The sequence below is a fragment of the Castor canadensis genome, chromosome 5 (genome assembly GCF_047511655.1).
Source record: "Castor canadensis chromosome 5, mCasCan1.hap1v2, whole genome shotgun sequence".
Taxonomy (NCBI): domain Eukaryota; kingdom Metazoa; phylum Chordata; class Mammalia; order Rodentia; family Castoridae; genus Castor; species Castor canadensis.
The window spans coordinates 69,993,740-70,008,276 of NC_133390.1; the positions used below are offsets into that span (position 1 = coordinate 69,993,740).

The 14,537-nt window shown below is 38.1% G+C and overlaps 1 protein-coding gene across 1 annotated transcript; it reads left to right on the forward strand.

Moving 5' to 3' along the window:
- The first annotated feature begins 2,533 nt into the window (after positions 1-2,533).
- LOC109689243 (cystatin-A) lies at positions 2,534-13,967 on the forward strand. The gene is made up of 3 exons (XM_020167999.2): positions 2,534-2,780; positions 11,142-11,243; positions 13,738-13,967. Exons 1-3 carry the CDS (start codon positions 2,715-2,717, stop codon positions 13,870-13,872), a joined length of 303 nt encoding a protein of 100 aa, XP_020023588.2. The 5' UTR covers positions 2,534-2,714; the 3' UTR covers positions 13,873-13,967.
- Positions 13,968-14,537: the final 570 nt, after the last annotated feature.

Genomic DNA, 14,537 nt, shown 5'->3' on the forward strand with positions numbered 1-14,537 from the left:
TTTCTTCTCAGAAAAAGATCAGGAACAGGACATGGTGGCACACACTGGTAATCTCCAGTGTGGTGCCAGACTGGGCTACATAGCAAAATCCTGACTCAAAAAAAAAAAAGAGTATGAATTATATCATACAAAAAGATTCCATCCTTGACCATTGTATTTCATAGCAGTAAACATCTGTTAGGGGAGAGATTCTTGAAACTTCTTAGTAAAGTAACAAGACAGTAATTATTTTTGGCAACATACAAATGAAAGAAGACGTTTATGTACCTAGCATTGCTTTTTCGTCTTTGTGCCCAGAGGTCATTGGGTATTAATATCCTCCAACCTTTACTCCTTCCTCATCTTTATTGATGTGATGATCAGTATGGCATTTTTTATTTTGTTAGACATTTTATGAACTATGATTAAAAATTGAATTTCTACAAGGTCATTGAAATACCAAGACCCATGATTTTTGATTTCCACATTGTACTTGTAACATTTGGAAATTCTTTTTCAAAGATCCCCAGCATTTGACAGGCAGGAAGAGGTTGTCTTCTTTTCCCAATATTTTCAATATTGGCCTTCTTGCTTAAGCCCACTCTTCTTCCTGAAGTCCACATTCTACTCACTAGTACAATTGTCTTCCTGATCCCCCACACAAAACTCCTTTGCTAGCCATTTGACTTGCTTGTCCATTCCTCCCCCTAATATTTATGTAAACCATTGTACTTGTCCTAGTCCTCCTCTATCTACTTGTCAACTTTGGACTAGGCTTTCTTTAGTTTTGGAGCTTACTAGCCTGGCTCTCTACCACTTGAGCCACACCTTTAGCTTATTAACATTTCATTGCTCATTGCATTAACTTCTTGCTTTTTTTTTTTTTTTTTTTGTGGTGGGACTGGGGTTTGAATTCAGGGCTTCAGATTTCCAGAGCAGGTGCCCTGCTGCATTAGTTTCTTTAACTGATCTTTGCTAGATCTACCTATTCCCCTAGTTTCTTGCTAGGTTGACCAGGTTCTCGGCACAAAGAGCCTCTTCCAACTTGACATCCATAGGCTCATTATAGTTGTATGCATGCAGACAGAGATGGCCTCACACTTGAAATGCCATTGCCTAAGGCTTTGGCTGCTTCTGGATTCCACGTGCTAGGTCATCCTGGCTGAGAGAGGTCTTCAGCACCTCTTGTAACACAGTTTATGTAGTAGGGTACAATATGTATGAACAATATACATGTACATGTGTGTGCTGTTAGTTCTACATTTGTATGTGTAAAGGACATCTCTGAAGGATACACAAGAAGCTAAGACCAGCAGTTGTTTCTGGAAAATGGAAAGATGGCTGAAAAATTGAGTGAAGAATTCCTTAAATTTAAACTTGGTTCCTTTTCAACATTTTCATCATACATATGGATGTATTACCAACTTCCAAAATTGAAAAAAAAAATGGGAATAAATACTCACACCACACAGTGACTGTGCTTCTATATAAATTACCTGAAGAAGGCCTCACCTATGTACAAAAGGGGAAAATACAATATGACTTATAAGGGTGAAACACTAGAAATAAACAAAATCCTTATCAACCAGGAACCGAGGATATAAAATTGGAATACTATGTGGCAGTTAGATAGAATAAATAGACAGATGTAGCATGGAGCAATTAATGGAATGAAATTGGTCTGCCTGCACATCAAAATGGAAAGACTCAAAAACATATCGAGAGCCCAACACTGGTGGCTGAGGCCTATAATCCTAGCTACTCTGAAGGCAGAGATCAGGGGGATCATGTTTCCAAACCAGTCTGGGCAAATAGCATGAGAGACCCTATCTCTAAAATACCCAACACAAAAAAGGGTTGGTGGAGTGGTTCAAATGGCAGAGTGTCTTCCAGGCAAGTGTGAGGCTCTGAGTTCAAACCTCCATGCTCCAAAAAAAAAAATGTCGAGTACAAAAAGATCATAACATTGAATATGTAGTTAGCATACAATTTAAGTAAAATTTATAAAACACGCTGAGTACAAAAATGGACTAGAAAGATACGTAAGTCATAATGTAACTCACCTATGTGGAAGGCAAGATCACTGTGGGTGGGTGTGGGCTCCTCCATATGGTAATATTTCATTTCTTCAAAACAACTACCAAAAAAAGTCATGAAGCAAATAAAACAAAATTTTTAGCTCTAAGTGACAAAAATATAGGTGCATGTTATTTTATTCTTTGTATTTTTGGGCATTTTAAAAATTAAAAGTGAAGTACACATATCCAACCAAAGCCTTCCACATTGATCCTGTTACTGTCTTTTAAAAGTCAAATCAATTTTAAGCAATCAGCCTTGGCATTATCAATAAGAATTCCTTTAAAAATATAAAATTTTGTGTTGGAGATTGAAGTTTAAACTAGTTGGGAACTGGTTTCTCAGGTCATACTTCAGATGACACAGCAGGATGGAAACATTGGCACAGAGAACAGAGGGAGGAGCTGTGATGTTTAATACGGCCTGATTCCTGTGCACACCCATTTGTCACCCGTGGCCCCTCAACTCTCCCAATTTCACCCAACATATTCTTTTGCAAGAGTTGGATGACTTGCCTTAGGGCACATGTCATTTTCCAGTGCCTCTTTGCTTTTTTTCAAGAAGATAGAACATTCTATAGGCGGAGCTTTTGAACACTACTTTTAAAAACTGACTCTCCATGCTGACCTGATCACTTTGGTTCCAAACAACTAGCCAGGATGGTACCTGGAGGCTTGAGTGAGGCAAGACCTGCCACTCCAGAAATCCAGGAGATTGCTGATAAGGTGAGTGGATGCATTTCAGAAAAAAAGGTTGATCCAAAATCTGGGTTCATAGTTTGGCACTATGTTAAGGGTGTGGGTAAATATGAAAACCAGAGCACTAGGAAATGTGGTTTTGTTCAGGTTTTTGGAGGGCTAAAAACAGAATATGGACCCATTCAGATGAAACCTCAAATAATCCCAACACTGAAAGAGTGACCTTGACCAAGTCACATTGTGTTTTGGAGCTCAGTTTCCCCATTTGTTAAAGAAGAATGTATATTATTAGATCATCTCTAAAGCTTTTACTTAAATGTGTGATTCTAGGAGTATTAATCCAGTTACTCACGGAGTTTTTCCAGTCTCACTAAGTGAAGCCAATATGTAGTGAAAGTCTAAGGCTGTTAACTTGATGAGTTAGATTTTGCATCGTGGGGAAGTTTTTGTTGTTTGTTTTTTATAGGTTGAATGCAGAACAATATTGTAAAGGTGATCAATTTCAAACTTCCTTCACATTTGCCTAAATGTCATTTAGTAGTTAATGATTAAATTAGTAAAGAAAAGAAGTCATATAGCCTATGGTGATTGTGGGATGTTACAGGCTGCCCAACTGATAACAGTAAAAATAGAACTCTTAGTGTTCTTAGCAAGGTGATACAGTTTTCAAAGTGTTTGATTAGATATTACCTGTATAATAAAAATTTACTATATTGCATATTTTATTTTATGTCTTTTCTTTTTTGGGGGGCTGTGGATGGAACCTAGGGCCTCACCCATGCTAGCATGTTAGGCAGTGCTCTACCTCTCTGTTACATCCCAGCCTATGTACCGTATATTTTATAAAATAAATCTAAATTATGGCTGTAGGTTTGTAATTTGTTGCCTCACATTCTTACATTATTCTTTCTTACTTTTTCCTCTCTAAAATGTCATTTTATAAAACTGTTTGTCAACCTAAATCAACTTTTTCTGTGAGTGGAAGAGGAGGAGCCCTTTAAGTTTAGGGCATTGAATGTTCTCAGGGGTCAGATACATAAAGTACTACCACACATCTTTTAGAGCTAAATGTTTCTCTTTTAGAAATTTGTTTGGTTTTAATAGATGCCTTGGAGCTTTTGATCCTTGAAGAATGTAATATTAAGTCATTAATACCTTCAGTTGAATCTCCATGTCAGATTGTTGTAAAGCTTATTGTTCATGTGAGTTACCTACTTTTTTGTTTTTTTTGTTTTTTTTTTTGGCAAGTGGTTCCCCCACCACACCTTTTTTTTTGGCAGTACTGGGCTCTACCACTTGAGCCACTCCACCAGCCCTTCACCTACCAGTCTTGATAAAATACAAATTATGACTCAGGAGAGCTGGATGGGCCTGAGATTCTGTGTCTCTAACAGGCTCCTAGCTGCAAACCACTCCTACTCTTTTCCACAAGACCAGAGATATATGATATCCTGGGAGGTCTGGGGAAGGGCATTCATTCATTCGTTTATTTATTTATTTAATGTATTTGTTTAGCAGTGCTGTGGACTGAACCCAGGGCCTAGCAAGAAGACTGCACTTGAACAACATGCCTGGCCCCAAATGGTTATTTAAAATAGGCTGCCAAATAAAAGTTCTCAATTCATTTGTATAAAGAAAATAACACTTCTTGCCCCAGCAGTCTCAGCGTTGGAAATACTATCAGAAATAATATGCATAAAAATGACCAGAAAAAAAATATGACAGGCTTAGACATCAACATTATTTACTTCAAATTGTTTTGCCAGAAATCACCCATGACCCTAAAACTAAAATAAAACAAAACAACAACATCAAAAAGCAACAACAACAACAACAACAACAAAACCCTGGGAATCTCTATGGAACTAGGAAACAGCAGAGATTTGCAATAAAGAAGGTTCAGCAGATTTTAGTGATTTTTTTTAAAGGCCTGTCTACTGGTTAGATACAATAGGTTTTTTTGGAATAAGGCCTGATGATATTGCTCATGCTGGTCTCTAAATCATGGGCTCAAAAGATCCCCCTGCCTCAGCCTCCCCAGTAGCCGGGACCACAGGTGCACACCACAGCTCATACCCAGAATACCAGAAGGCCTTGCATTATTTTTTAAATTTTTTTTATTATTCGTATGTGCATACATTATTAATAATGCCACCTGTGAGCCATATCTTTTCTTTTCTTTTTTTTTTTTGATGGTACTGGGCTTGTGAACGCAGGGTCTCATACTTACCAGGCAGGCACTCTACACTTGAGCCACTCTGCCATCCCTTTTTGGTGTTGGGTATTTTCTAGATAGGGTCTCAAGAACTATTTGCCTGGGTGCCTCCTGAGTAGCTAGGATTACAGGCATGAGTCACTGGTGCCCAGCTGTGAGCCATGTCTTAAATTATATCATTAATTTGAAAATGTGTTCTTGCTGCTCAGCTTGCCTCTGACTTTGTCACACAGATAGAACGAGAAATAGTCATTAACAGTGCTGTCTCACTACAGAAAGGAGCTCTGCAGTTCTCAAAGCCTTGACCTCCATTTGACCTCCTATTTGATATTTATAATCCTGAGGCAGGCTGGGAGGGCATTTTATCCAATTTTCAGATGATGAAATCAAGGCTCAAAGTGGTAAAGAGTCACCTAGTTAAGAAATTGGCCTACCTCCAGATTTTTGACCCTGTCAAAAAATGGTTCCGTGAACCATGTCATGGCAGGTACATTTCTTGAGTATGTCCTAGGTGTCTGGCATTGTGCTAAATATTATAGAAGCTGCCTAAGGGCTATAAGACATGGTCTCTGTGCTTGAGGAGTTAACAGTGTAGTTGGGGAAGTCAAGATATCTAGAACCTAATATAAAACAATACCCAGTTAAGTACTTTTTCATAATCATAGTTTTGGGATCAGAAGGGACAATGGAGATTGCTTGTTAACCCTCCTTCCTTTGAGGTGGATAATTAGTGGGATGGTTAGAGGTTAAACTCCCAGTTATCACTTATTATCTGTCTCTTTTGCAGGAGACAGCCTTAGGGAACATTTCCCAGTTAAGTGTTGGAAGATGGGGGAGTATTCAGGAAACTGCAGTTTAGGAAGCACTTTAACAGCAACTAGGTCCATCATTCCCCTACAAGCAACCCCTAGAGGCAGATATTCTTGAAAGCTGTTGATAAGTAAGAAAATCATATCAACTCTTCCAAGATTATAGAATTGGTTGGCTCCCTGTTCTGGTGTTAGGCAAGAATAGGTACTGGTAATCACATACTTAGTATGACTTGAGAGGGTTCCAAAGAAAAAGCCCTCCACTATCTTTTATTTGCTTTTTAGTGTTATTTCTTAAATTTTTTTTTAGTTGTTTTTTTTTTTAATTATTTTATTATTCATATGTGCATACAAGGCTTGGGTCATTTCTACCCCCTGCCCCCACCCCCTCCCTTACCACCCACTGCGCCCCCTCCCTCTCCCCCCACCCCCTCAATACCCAGCAGAAACTATTTTGCCCTTACTTCTAATTTTGTTGTAGAGAGAGTATAAACTATAATAGGAAGGAACAAGGGTTTTTGCTGGTTGAGATAAGGATAGCTATACAGGGAGTTGACTCACATTAATTTCCTGTGCATGTGTGTTACCTTCTAGGTTAATTCTTTTTGATCTCACCTTTTCTCTAGTTCCTGGTCCCCTTTTCCTATTGGCCTCAGTTGCTTTTAAGGTATCTGCTTTAGTTTCTCTGCGTTAAGGGCAACAAATGCTAGCTAATTTTTTAGGTGTCTTACCTATCCTCACCCCTCCCTTTATTTCTTAAATTTTTAATGGACTTTTATTTTTTAAAACTAACTGTTAAAATGCAAGTATTCTTAGAAGAGCTGAAGAGTAGCAGGTTTTCCTGTATTTATCAGAAAGCCTCACAGTGGACAACCAAAAGCCCTACTAGGGAGGGAAGGGAAGAAGGAAAAAGGGAAAGGTCATCACAAATAGAGGGGACAGTACCACAGAAAAGTGATAACTGCATGTTCTGGGAATTCGACATCAGAGTGAAAGAGGAATGTTGGATCAGGTCAGAAAGAAGAGAAAGGCAAGGAAAGAGTTTGGGATTGAGAAGACTTGCACAGTTTTGAAGGCAGAAGAAAGATAACAGATCAAATGGGTCATTTTACTATCATGTACTAAAGCATGCTAAAAGCACTTGGGTACATTGTATACTGGGAAGAAGCCCCTTCTCTCTGCCAAGATTTTCTGTATCAGCTAAGTCATTGCTATACCTGCCTTTCCTATTTTGGGAGACAAGTTGTCTCAAAGGAAAATAACGTTAGCTTTCTCATTCAGAATACACTGATTATGTAAACAGTACTGTGTGAGTTGCTATGCCAAGAAAGAAGACATAAAATAGTCTCTGCTCTCAGACAAATTTACAAAATTGATTGGAGTTAAGACAGATATGGGAAATAAAGAGACATACATGCCCATCCATAAGAAGCCATAGTAGGTGCAATGAAAGACCAAACAAATGGATGGCTTGAGCCACAATGAATTAGTTGTTAATCCATTATTATATTACATGTAAACACCATTGGATGAGAATTCTGAGTACATTTATGTGAAGGGAAGAAATGCTACTTTAATAATTACTTTTAAAAATAGGGCTATTATTACACATTAAATGTGTATGTCACACATACACACACACACACACACACACACACACACACACACACCCTTAAGTCAACGAACCTGATTGTTGAATACCGTTCCTCGTAATCACACAAAGCATGATTTCTTTTTTTTTTTTTTTTTTTTTTTTGCCAAGGTACCATACAAACACCTCATCTGCACACTATCCTGGGCACACTGGAGATTAGCATGTTATGGCTTTCAGATTTATGTTCCCCTCTCTGATATCAGCCTCCTAGTCAGTCAACTATCCCACTGCCCCACCCCAAAGAACCTGCCATACCAGAATCCTTTGGGCACTCACCCTCCCATCTTCATCACAACATGCTTTTTTTTTTTTTTAACTTTTTTATTATAATTTTTTATTAGGATATATTCATTATACAGGGGTGGGGAGATTCACAGTGACAATTCAGATTAGATTTATATTGTACATTATTTGCATTGCCCCCATTGTCTCTCCTCCTCAGCCCCCTCCCCACCCCACTTAAAGCAATTACAAGAAGCTTTTTAGTTCTGTTTCATATAGGTATATGAAGTTCATCAACCATATACCATCACCTTGATCTCCTTCCTTCACCCTCTCTCCTCCCACTAGTGCCTCCCTTCCCCACACACACTGTGTCTGTTTTTCAGTCCTGGTTTTTGTTATTAATATTTAAGTTGATGTTCAAACGGGTGTCTCAAAGTATGCCCACTGTGGGTGTGCTTTACTTTGGTCTTTCAACCCCTTCGAATACTCTCCCTTACCCCTTTACCTCCCATCGTCTCTTATCCATGAGGTTTCATACACTCCTCCACCCTAATTCCTATGACCCTGCGAGCTCTGACATTCCAGTCCTCAACTAGAGATCACGCCCACAACCCTGCCCCCTCCTCAGCTTCTCTACTACAGGACCAGAGATTTCTGCTCCAGGAAAACACAGAGCCACAGAAAGCTCACCATTATAGTTCTATGAATTCATGCTGAACAACCACAGCAGGACCCCCAACATCCTTTCAGTCATATTTGTTACTCCTTTCCTCAGCTTCTCAATCTCTCCTGTCCCCCATCATCCCTCAAACAGAATGTCTTACTTCCTATTCTGCTTAGGAAATTGTAGGCATCTGGTGAGAAAATGCCACAAATTACCTTATCCCCCATTGGATCTCATTCCTCCCTTCAGTCCTAGACTTTGTGTCCTCCTTTCTTCAGGGAGTCCTTTTTTTTTTTAATTTCAGTATTTTTGTTTGGCTTTAGTGGCAATGGGGTTGGAACTCAGGAATTCTTACTTACAAAGCAGGCAGTCTACCACTTGAGCTACACCTTCACACTTTTGTTCTGCTTATTTTGGAGATGAGGTCTCTCAAACTATTTGCCCAGGCTGGCCTGAATTGCAATCCTCCAGGTCTCAGCCTCCCAAGTAGCTAGGATTACAGAAGTGAGTCACCAGCACCCAGCTAGTCCTGCTTCTGTAAGCCGGTGATTTTATTTCTTGCATCTTGGGTGCCTTTCCCAGACTTTTTCCTTCAAAACTTATCGGATGATGACAGATGTTCACAAGACATCTCTACTACCCCTGCCGTCCTTTCAACTACTATGAAAATTGCCCTTCCTTACTATAAATTTCTCAAAATATGTCATACCTATGTTGCCACCATCATCTTACACTCATTCTCCCCTAAATTATGCATGGACCAAATGCTTCTGAAAAACAACAACAGATTAGGGGAAATGCCTAGATGTTGGGTGTCACCTGGCTCAAATCTTCAGATCCTAGAAAATTACCAACTCACCAAGATCCATGCTCTGCAGCATTAAGAAAATCTCAAACAACTCTGGAGGAAATGTATTTTACCAGCTTTTCCTCTCTGAGAGTCTCCTTCCTTTGGGAACCAAGGAGCAAACCCACACTGTTTCCTCATGGCAGGCCAAGGAAGGGGAACAGCAACTGGGTATAGCAGCAGAAACCAGGTCAGAGGGGTCACAGTCAACTCTAGATATCAAGCCAGCAGCCCAGCTAAGAACACAAAGGAGGGGTGGATATCCAAAACTTGGTGGATTAGTAAAAGTTTGCATATTGAATTTGAGATTCTCTAGCTCAATTCTCAGACCTGGTTCAGCAGTGCTGGCATCTAAGCTTCTATCCCCTGTCGTAGAGAGAATAGTAATCCTCTGAGGATGTTCACATTTTAATTCCTAGAACCTGTAGCTGTGTTGCCCGACAAAGCAAAATTACCAAAATTTGGTAATTTTCTAGGATCTGAAGATTTGAGCCATGTGACACCCAATATCTAGGCATTTCCCCTAATCTGTTGTTGTTTTTAGAAGCATTTGTTCCATGCATAATTAGGGGAGAATGAGTGTAAGATGTGACTAGGTTGAGATGGCAAAGTCCTGAATTATCTGGGTGTGCCCAGAGTAATCACAGGGTCTTTATAACAACTGTACACAAATCCTGTACCTTAGTTTGTAAATGTATTTTCCACAGGGTTTTAGATTAGCAATTCTGAAACTACTTCATTCATAAACTAGATCTGAACAAATAAGTACATTGTGAATAATGAGAGCTAGACTTCAATCTCAATATTTGAGAAAAGAGTTATAAATAAGGAAAGGGGTGAAGCCAAATGTACCCTGTAGTGTCAGAGGAATAGACACTGTTGGAGCTCTGTATTTGTGAATTCTGAATCCATAGATTCAACCAATTATGTATAAAAAATATTTATCAAAAATACTTAAGAAAAACTGCATCTGTATTGCACAGGTACAGACTTTTTTTCCCTAAACAATACAGTATAATAGCTGTTTACACAGTAGTTCCATTATGTAGGAAGGTGAATGTGTGTAAATACTGTGTACACATGTATATAAATGTAAAAATGATACCTGTTGAAACTATTCCAGGAATGGGGGAAGGAAGGGATAAAGGAGAATTGTGGAGGGGGTGAATTCAAGTATGATATATTTGATATACTGTAAGAACTTTTGTAAATGCCACAATGTACCCCTACCCAGCACAACAATAAAATAAAGTAAGTAGTAACTATTGCTCTCCTGCTTTTTACTAATCAAAGACATACGTAACCACTGGAGTATTATGAATCAAAATGTGACCATATTGCCAGGTGCTGGTGGCTCACGCCTGTAATCCTAGCTACTCAGGAGCAGAGATCAGGAGGATCTCAGTTCGAAGCCAGGCGGGCAAATAGCTCAGAAGACCCTATCTCAAAAAAGCCCATAACAAAATAGGGCTTTTGGAGTAGCTCAAGGTATAGGCCCTAAGTTCAAACTTCAGTACACCAAAAAAGGAAAAACAAAGTGACTGTATTGCAGCATCACATAGATTTGACATTAATTCCTCCTAAAGCAACACAATGTGATGTTTTAACCCATGCCATCTTTTTTTTTTTTTTTTTTTTTTTTAGTGATACTGGGGTTTTGAACTCAGGGTTTTACACTTGCTAGGCGCTCTACTGCTTGAGGCATTCTAGCCCTAATGTTGTCTTCTTAAAGATAAGTGTTTCCTATTGAAATACTGCTTTTCTACTGAAAATAGATCTTAGATCTCATTACCATCCTCGAACATTTAGGAATATGATTTTCACAGATTTGTAACTCAGAGTCCAATTTAGCTTTTTAAATTATTATTAACATTTTATGAGTGTATATTCACTTTCCAAAAAGGTTTCATTGTAATATTTCCACATGTGCACAAATGCAACTTTAATAATTTGTTTCCTCTTTTCTTTTTTCAGATTAAACTACAGCTTGAAGAAAAAACAAATGAGACCTACCAAGAATTTAAAGCTGTAGAATATAAAACTCAAGTAGTTGCTGGAACTAATTTTTACATTAAGGTTAGCACTGAAAGATATTTATTTCTCATTTGATATAGTGTTTCTTGTTTCCCTTGCCATATGCTTTGTTCTTTCTGGTTGTCCTAAATTAAGATGCTGGCATGATACCTTTCAAGTGCTAGATTCTAAATTTGGAAAATGACATTGTATTTATATATTTTTTTTCTTATGAATTTAGAAAGCTTTCATTCTCTTTTTGGTGGTGGTACTGGGGTTTGTACTCAGGGCCTTCCCCTTGCTAGGCAGGCATTCTACCACTTGAGCCCTACCCCATTCCAAAAAATAACTTTTCTTTTTCTTTCTTTCTCTCTTTCTTTCTCTCTTTCCTTCCTTCCTTTTTATCCCTTCCTATCCAGATAACAATGATGATTTTTAAAATAGTAATAACAGACATTTGAGTGTATTTGCCTACTTTTTACTTTAACCATTTGACTGGGAAACAATATGATTTATTTCTCTTTAAAAATAATTAACTACTTAAGATATACATTTCTAAAATGTAATTAGCATAAAATAAATGGAGGTAGCCAGCTCAGTGTGAGTTACAGCACTGAATCAGGTAGGTGGACCAGCTCAGTCTTAAAAAATTTGAGCTCCAGTCCTGAGCACACTCATGTGAATGAGACCCTGAGGTGTCTTCAGAAGAAAATGGCATTATTTCCTCCTTTTGCCATCTTTCATCACAACTGGAAAAGAAAGTTTTCCAGGTAAAATAATTTTGTTCAAAGATAGGAAACATTCCATCAAAACTGGGATCATTTTAATAATTTTTGATTAATCCAAATGCATACATTTTACATATTAACTCCCTCACACATTTCTTACAAAGTTCATTAGAAATTGAAAATTTCTCCTCTTGACCACTCTGTGTAGCCAGCCCTCTGTTTTCTTCTCCTCTCAACATTCTGTTAGATTTCAGTCACTGACCCCAGTTGCCTCTTTACTTCATGCAGTCTGGTTGTTGATTCCTCAGCTCTGAACACCACTCTCTAGATTTAAGGTCTTGCTAGTGATGTGACTTTCCCTATGTTTCTTGAGTACCTATCAAGAGGCAGGATGGGTAAAATGGAAGGACCACAGGCTCTGGTGCCTGTCTTGAGTTTGAATCTTTGCTTGACTTGTTCTACTAGTCAAATCCTGCATGTTCAAAGATTCTCCTCCTCTGCCTTAATCCTGTAACCTGCATAATGGGACAAATGATCTACTGAACACTTAGAATGTGGCAGGGATGCTTCTCAGAGCTGTCCATGTCCTTTCTCACTTATAATCACAAAAAAGCAAATACTCAAGCCCTGGGAAGATGAAGTAACTAACAAAGGTCACACAACTATAAAAGACCCAGACTCTGGATCCAGAGCTGCTTCTAGTGATGTTTTTAAAGGATGATGCCCTGCTCCAAATACAAAATAAGTACTTTAAAATGCTACACTATAGAGTCAAAAGACCATAGATGTTGAGCCAGGCATGGTGCCACATACCTAAGAACTCAGCACACAGGAGGCTGAGACAGGAGGATTGCCAGTTTCAAGCAAGATAAGGGAACATATCAAGGTCTGGTCTCTAAATAAATAAATACAATGTAGATGTCATAATCTAACATATCTAGGTTTAAATTTAAGTTCTACCATTTACTTGCTGGGAGATTTATGGAAAGTTACTTAATCTCTATTAATCTGTATCTGATTATTTAAAATGGATATTATTTTACCTTTCTTTAGGCCTATAATAAGAAATCAATATAATGATTTATATAAAATGTATCTTACTGTGTATAAAATGTATCCTTGTATCATAGTATTATAGTAAACTTTGATAAATGGCATTAGTTAAAATCAAGGAACATCAGAGAACAATAAATACCACATGAAACAGGCCTTTATTGTCCCCCCTCAAAACCAAAGTAGAAATTTTTACCAAGGGTTTTCCAGGTCCTGGATTCATGCTTAAACTACCATCCCTTCAATACCAACGACTCCAAAACCTTTTTACAAGGGAGGCAGCTCTCACCTTCCTCTGCTCAGTCCTCAAATGCTCAGTGGGCATTTCTAAAGTAGGTTCCAATATAGTATAGATTTGAGAACCATATAGCCCAAATTTTCTTAAGCAATTCTGATTTTTTTCTCTTATCTCCCTGTATGGCAAATAGATTATCCCAATTTAGAAGTCAGAAAACAGAATCAACAAAAATATAGACTACTATCTACTATGCTCTGGGCTTCTATGAAAATAAACTGCAATTCTGCATTGTCATTTCTGCCCAGATTTTAATAAAGAATAATAAACCTAGGACGTATGCTTCTTGCCATTCCATGAACCTGTCCTTTCTTTCATAAAATAAGGTGGTAGGTGTTTGGAAGATGAGTCTGCACCAGGTCTAGAAGTGCTGACGCAGAAGGACTTAATGCAGTGAAGTCTTTATAAGCCTGTAGATCTTTCACTTGATGTACATCCAAATGAACAAATCTTTTTTTTCATTCTTTTTTATACTTTTCAGATAAGAGTAGGTGATGGTGAATATATTCATGTGAGAGTATTCAGAGCTCTTCCTGGACAAAATAAGGAGTTGGAACTTACTGGTTATGAGACAGGCAAACGTGAAGATGACGAGCTGACTGGCTTTCACCACTGATCCTCAAACAGATCTAATTCCTTCATATTACTGGCTAATAATCCTTGTTAATAGATACAGCTATCAATAAAGAAACAGTGCTCTTCAAAAAATTATTTCTTCAATTATATCTCATTTATTATATTAAACAGAGATTCTTTTTTCTTTCTCAAAATCAGTGTTACTGCTTTAGAATAAAAATTCTAGACAAACTGATGTCAATTGGAAACTTTGTAAAAACTATTCAGTCCTAATGCAACTGGCTAAAGAGGAGTACAACTCCAACCCCACCACAGACAGGGGAGATTATGGGCTGTCAGTGAATCAACCTCCTTGTTCCTTGTGGTTTATAGAGCCTAACATTACATATCCACCCTCAAATTCAAAAAATAAATTAGGCATTTTATAATATATATATTTGGGGGGGTTACTAAGATTTGAATTTGGAAAATTGTGCTTGCTAGGCAGGCATGCTACTCCTTAAGTCATGCTTCTGCCCTCTATTTTTATTTTGAAACAATCTTCAACTTACAGAAAAGCTGCGAAAGACCTTTTGTTTAAGAATCACCTACCTACAGTGACGTTCCATCACCAACAAATATTTACTAGTACTCACTAGTACAAATACTAGTGTGTGTTTCTCACCAACAAGGTTATGCTCCTGCATAACTGAAGTAAAACCATCA